Source organism: Theropithecus gelada, chromosome 14 (genome assembly GCF_003255815.1).
Source record: "Theropithecus gelada isolate Dixy chromosome 14, Tgel_1.0, whole genome shotgun sequence".
Taxonomy (NCBI): Eukaryota; Metazoa; Chordata; class Mammalia; order Primates; family Cercopithecidae; genus Theropithecus; species Theropithecus gelada.
The window spans coordinates 7,452,756-7,459,761 of record NC_037682.1 but is presented as its reverse complement, the minus strand read 5'-3'; the positions used below and the strand labels follow the sequence as shown (position 1 = coordinate 7,459,761).

At 45.9% G+C, this 7,006-nt stretch overlaps 1 protein-coding gene across 1 annotated transcript in view; it reads left to right on the top strand.

Annotated features, from left to right (window-relative positions):
- KDM2A (lysine demethylase 2A) overlaps nt 1-7,006 on the top strand; it is a 158,587-nt gene that overhangs the window by 105,781 nt on the left and 45,800 nt on the right. The window contains exon 6 of the mRNA XM_025356158.1: nt 1,026-1,204. Coding sequence (XP_025211943.1) covers nt 1,026-1,204 — 179 coding nt within the window. The remainder of the gene's footprint in view (nt 1-1,025; nt 1,205-7,006) is intronic.

Here is a 7,006-nt window from a genome sequence, read left to right as displayed (position 1 = left end):
GCAGAGGCCGGATCTCAGCTCACTGCAAGCTCCGCCTCCCGGGTTCACGCCATTCTCCTGCCTCAGCCTCCCGAGTAGCTGGGACTACAGGCGCCCGCCACCTCGCCCGGCTATTTTTTTGTATTTTTTAGTAGAGACGGGGTTTCACCGTGTTAGCCAGGATGGTCTCGATCTCCTGACCTTGTGATCCGCCCGTCTCGGCCTCCCAAAGTGCTGGGATTACAGGCTTGAGCCACCGCGCCCGGCCAATTATGGATCCTTTATTCAAATTATGAGATAGATTAGGTCAATCTACATCAAATCAGTATAGCTCAGTAAGTAAGAGGTTGACTCTAGAGTGAACTTGCCCAGGTTCTTTTCCTGGTTTGTTCTATAAGTTACCTAACATCTGCTTTCTCGTGTACGAAGTGAAGATTACTATTTAGTATTTAGCGTTTAGAATTGTTAGGATTAGGCCAGGCACAGTGGCTCACACTTGTAATCCCAGCACTTTGGGAGGCTAAGGCAGGTGGATCACGAGGTCAGGAGATCGAGACCATCCTGACTAACACGGTGAAACCCCGTCTCTACTAAAAATACAAAAAAATTAGCTGGGCGTGGTGGTGGGCGCCTGTAGTCCCAGCTACTCAGGAGGCTGAGGCAGGAGAATGGCGTGAACCCGGGAGGCAGAGCTTGTAGTGAGCCAAGATTGTGCCACTGCACTCCAGCCTGGGCCACAGAGCGAGACTCCGTCTCAAAAAATAAAAAAGGAATTGTTAGGATTAAATTAGACCTTAGATAAAAGATTCAACAACAGACTGTATAGTAAACATGCATTAGGGAATAATTATTATTATTAACATTACCCATTGTCTTTCCCATTCTGTGTGATTTGATTATGATTATGTTGAATGAGAACTTTTTCCTTGTCTATTACTGAAAATAAGAAAGGATAGTATTTTTCCTTCTCCTTTTTAAAAAGATTCTTACTGTATTTAAGGATATTAGTGGCTTCATAGAGATGATCAATGCATCTTTTATGGCAGGGAGTCGTCGCATGGTGGATGTCATGGATGTGAACACACAGAAAGGCATTGAAATGACCATGGCTCAGTGGACACGCTACTATGAGACCCCAGAGGAGGAGCGAGAAAAACTCTATAATGTCATCAGCCTAGAGTTTAGCCACACCAGGCTGGAGAACATGGTGCAGAGGCCCTCCACGGTTAGTGTAATCATTTTCTTCATATTGTCATTGTCACCAAAAGGGTTGTTTTCGTCTGGGTGTTGGTAACTGATGCTTGTAATGCTAGCACTTTGGGAGGTCAAGGCAGGCAGATCGCTTAAGCTGAGGAGTTTGAGACCAGCCAGGGCAACATGGTGAAACTATATCGCTACAAAAAGTACCCCCCCAAAAAAAAAAAGCTGGGTGTGATGGCACATGCCTGTAGTTCCTCAGCTACTCAGGCTGAGGTGGGAGGATCACCTGAGCCCAGGAGGTTGAGGCTGCAGTGACGGGTGATTGCACCACTGCATTCCAGCCTGGGTGACAGAACAAGACCCTGTCTCAAAAAATTAAAATAAAATGAGTTGTTTTTCTACTGTGAAAATTTATAACTTTTTGCACATACCAAGATTAAGCTGAAGGAAAATAAGACTATTTGACAAGAATAACTTGTATTTTTTAAAGATATATTGATACTGTATTTTGATAAGAATAACTGCATTTTCTGAAATCACTTAAAGTTTTGTGGGGGGGGGGGTGAATTTTTAAATTTATTATAATAAAAAAAAAATTTTTTTTTTTTTAGAGACAGGGTCTCACAATTTTGTCCAGGCTGACCTTGAACTCCTGGGCTCAAGCAATCCTCCCACCTTGGCCTCCCAAAGTGCTGGGATTATAGGCGTGAGCCACCATGCCTGGGCGTGAAATCACTTAATTTTATATAGGGCAGCATTATTCTGATTTGTTTCACCTGTAACTTAATGTAGGCCCATTGACCTTTGGACGTAACGGAGAGGAGTATTAAAATTCACCCTTGGAGCCAGGCGCTCATGCTTGGAATCCCAGCACTTTGGGAGGCCGAGGTGGGTGGATAGCCAGAGGTCAGGAGTTTGAGACCAGCCTGGCCAACATGGCGAAACTCCGTCTCTACTAAAAATACACAAATTAGCCAGGCATGGTTGCATGCGCCTGTAATTCGAGCTACTTGGGAGACTGAGGCAGGAGAAGCGCTTGAACCCGGGAGGCGGAGGTTGCAGTGAGCTGAGATCATGCCACTGCACTCCAGCGTGGGTGACAGAGTGAGACCTTGTCTCAAAAAATAAAAAAAAATAAAAATTCACTCTTGACCAGGCATAGTGGCTCAACTTGTAATCCCAACACTTTGAGAGGCTAAGACAGAGGATTGCTTGAGGCCAGTAGTTCAAGACCAGCCTGGGGAATGTCATGAGACCCTGAAAAATAAAAATTAACATTTTTATTATTTATTTATTTATTTATTATTTTGAGATAGAGTCTCACTTTGTTGCCCAGGATATAGAGTGCAGTGGCGTGATCTTGGCTCACTGCAACCTCCGCCTCCCTGGTTCAAGCAATTCTCCTGCCTCAGCCTCCTGAGTAGCTGAGACTATAGGCCACCATGCACTGCTAATTTTTGTATTTTTTTGGTAGAGACAGGGTTTCATCATGTTGGCCAGGCCGGTCTTGAACTCCTGACCTCAAGTGATCAACCTGCCTCGGTCTCCCAAAGTGCTGGGATTACAGGCATGAGCCACCACACCCAGCCGAAAGGAACTATTTTTATATTAGTAATCATTGCTTGTTTGGTCATGTGGAAGTACAGGAAGACAGGTGGTTAGAATTTAGCCTTCTTGTTAGCCTAATGTGATTTACTAAATAGGAATTTAATGACAGGGATGTAAGAATTCCAGTAACATTATTTATTTGTAATTTTGTTTCCTTAATATTTCTAGAATTTTATTTTATTATCATTATTATTTTTTCATTTATTTTTTTTTTTTGAGACGGAGTCTCACTCTATCGCCCAGGCTGGAGTGCAGTGGCGCGATCTTGGCTCACTGCAAGCTCCGCCTCCCGAGTTCTCGCCATTCTCCTGCCTCAGCCTGCTGAGTAGCTGGGACTACAGGCGCCCGCCACCTCGCCCGGCTAATTTTTTGTATTTTTAGTAGAAACAGGGTTTCGCCGTGTTAGCCAGGATGATCTTGATCTCCTGACCTTGTGATCCGCCCGCCTCAGCCTCCCAAAGTGCTGGGATTACAGGCGTGAGCCACCGCGCCTGGCCTTATTATTATTTTTGAAACAGGTTCTCGCTCTGTTGCCCAGGCTTGAGTGCAGTGGCGTGAACTCAGCTCACTGCAGCCTCCGCCTCCCAGGTTCAAGCAATTCTCCCACCTCAGCCTCTCAAATAGCAGCGATTACAGGAGCACACCACCACACCCAGCTAATTTTTGTATTTTTAGTAGAGACGGGGTTTCACCGTGTTGGCCAGGCTTGTCTTGAACTCCTGACCTTAGGTGATCCACCTGCCTCAGCCTCTCACAGTGTTGGAATTACAGGTGTGAGCCACTGTACCCAGCCAATTTCCAGAATTTTAATTTAAAAATAACAGGATTGGCCACATTCGTTGGCTCATGCCTATAATTCCAGCACTTTGGGAGGCTGAGGCGGGAGAATCCCTTGAGCCTAGGAGTTCAAGACCAGCCTGGATAACATAGCAAGACTCTACAAAAAGTTTGAAGACTTAGCCAGGGATGGTGGCATGCACCTGTAGTCCTGGTTACTCAAGAGACCGAGGTGGGAAGATTGCTTGAGCCTGGGAGGTTGAGGCAGCAGTGAGCTGTGATCACACCACTTCACTCTAGCCTAGCCAACATTGCAAGACTCTGTCTCAAAAAAATAATAAAATGATTAAAAATATATATAAATAGAAGCCAGGCATGGTGGCTCATGCCTGTAATCCTAGCACTTTGGGAGGCAGAGGCAAACAGCTTGCTTGAGCTCAGGGGTTGATACCAGCCTGGGCAACATGGTGAAACCCTATCTCTACAGAAAAATTAGCCGGGCATGATGGCATCCCCCATGTAGTCCCAGCTACTCAGGGGGTTGAGGTAGGAGGATTGCTTGAGCCTAGGAATTTGAGACCAGTCTGAGCAACATAATGAAACCCTGTCTCTACTTTTGGGGGAAAAAAAAAAAAAAAGCTAAGCAGCAACAACAAAAATAGCATAATTGTAGCTATAAATGTAGAACTTGACCTGGTCAATACTTTACCATTATTAAGATCGTGAGGCCGGGCGCGGTGGTTCAAACCTGTAATCCCAGCACTTTGGGAGGCCGAGACGGGCGGATCACAAGGTCAAGAGATTGAGACCATCCCAGCTAACATGGTGAAACCCCGTCTCTCCTAAAAAAATACAAAAAAAAAAAAAAAAAAAAAACTCGCTGGGCGAGTTATCGGGTGCCTGTAGTCCCAGCTACTTGGGAGGCTGAGGCAGGAGGAGAATGGCGTAAACCCGGGAGGTGGAACTTGCAGTGAGCTGAGATCCGGCCACTGCACTCCAGCCTGGGCGACAGAGCGAGACTCAGTCTCAAAAAAAAAAAAAAAAAATTAGATTGTGAAATGTCTCACTATTCCACATGAAGCCTTTTTTGTGGCATCCTGAATTTATTCACTCTGTCCCTAGTTTTAATGATAAAAATGTGACATCAACCTATGAGAGGGCTCGGAAATAGAAAATTATCAAGAGAGCAGGGGCCACACTACCATTATCTTACAGGGATCTAAAACATGACTAGAAAAATCGAACGAGCTATTACCAAGCTCACATTCTAAAAGCAGGTAAGCTTTTTGTGACCTTGCTATGTAAGTAATAATGTTTTATTGGTAGAATAAAAGAGAAGACTTCATGTGGAATTGTCACACATTTCAAAATCTTAATAATGGAAAAGTATTGACCAGGTCAAGTTTTACTTTTTTTTTTTTTTTTTTTTTGAGACAGAGTCTCGCTCTGTCGCCCAGGCTGGAGTGCAGTGGCGCGATCTCCACTCACTGCAAGCTCCTTCTCCCGGCTTCACACCATTCTCCTGCCTCAGCCTCCCGTGTAGCTAGGACTACAGGCGCCCGCCACCACACCCGGCTAATTTTTTGTATTTTTAGTAGAGACGGGGTTTCACCGTGTTAGCCAGGATGGTCTCGATCTCCTGACCTTGTGGTCCGCCCGTCTCGGCCTCCCAAAGTGCTGGGATTACAGGCGTGAGCCACCACGCCCGGCTAAGTTTTACATTTATAGCTAGAGGCCTGGCACGGTTGCTCACACCTCTAATCCCAGCACTTTGGGAGGCCAAGGTTGGTGGATCACTTGAGCCCAAGAGTTCGAGACCACTTGGGAAACTGAGGCACAAGAATCGCTTGAACCCGGGAGGCAGAAGTTGCAGTGAGCTGAGATGGTGCCACTGCACTCCAGCCTGTGCAACAGAATGAGACCCTGTCTCAAAACAAACAAAAAAACATTTATAGCTACAATCATGTTATTTTTGTTGTTGCTGTTTCTATTGGTAGAATTCTTATTCCCCCCATAGTATATCCCTTCATTTATCTAGGTCTTTTCCAGTAAATTTTACTAGTGCTTTTTTAAAAACCAGCTTTATTGAGGTAAAATTGATGTTCAGTAAAGTGGACCCCCATTTTTAAATTTTTTTTTATTTCTTATTTTTGAGACGGAGTCTCACTCTGTCGCCCAGGCTGGAGTGCAGTGGCACGATCTCGGCTCACTGCAACCTCCGCCTCCTGGGTTCACACCATTCTCCTGCCTCAGCCTCCCGAGGAGCTAGGATTACAGGCGCCCGCCACCACGCCCGGCTTGTTTTTTGTATTTTTTTTTAGTAGAGACGGGGTTTCACTGTGTTAGCCAGGATGGTCTCGATCTCCTGACCTCGTGATCCACCCGCCTCGGCCTCCCAAAGTGCTGGGATTACAGGCGTGAGCCACCGCGCCCGGCCCGACCCCCATTTTAAGTGTGCATTTCAATGAGTTTTGACAGACATATTTATTGATGTGAGTAACCACCACAATCAAAATACAGAAAATAAGCCAGGTGCAGTAGCTTACGCCTATAATCCCAGCACTCTGGGTGGGCAGATCACTTGAAGTCAGGAGTTCAAGACCAGCCTGGCCAACATGGTGAAACCCTGCCTCTACTAAAAATACAAAAATTAGCTGGGTATGGTGGTGGGCGCCTGTGATCCCAGCTACCTGGGAGGTTGAGGTGGGAGAATCGCTTGAAATCAGGAGGCAGAGGTCACAGTGAGCCATGATCATGCCGCTGAACTCCAGCCTGGGTGACAGAGCAAGACCCTGTCTCAAAAAATAAATAAATAAATGGTGGGGCGCGGTGGCTCAAGCCTGTAATCCCAGCACTTTGGGAGGCCGAGACGGGTGGATCACAAGGTCAGGAGATCAAGACCATCCTGGCTAACATGGTGAAACCCCGTCTCTACTAAAAAATACAAAAAACTAGCCGGGCGAGGTGGTGGGCGCCTGTAGTCCCAGCTACTTGGGAGGCTGAGGCAGGAGAATGGCGTGAACCCAGGAGGCGGAGCTTGCAGTGAGCTGAGATCGCGCCACTGCACTCCAGCCTGGGCGACAGAACGAGACTCCGCCTCAAAAAAAAAGAAATTCTTCTTTCTGTGAATGAATGCATGGTAAAAAAAAAAAAAAAAAAATACTCTTACATTCTGAACCCTTCCTCTCCCCATTTAGACATGGGAGCTTACAGTGTATTAAGCAAGTACTTTATTCATTATTCTGTTAAAGGCATTCCCACAGACAACACACAGAGATGGGAGATGGTGGCTACTACATTAAGTAACTAATGACCCACGGAAAAAAAAAAAAAAGCATCCAGGGCTTATTCAATGTTCTGGGACCAGTGGATGCTTGGTTAAAATTGTTGGCGCCGTGAGCATGGAGCAGCAGGTTAACCTTAACAGTTGCACCTCGTCTTG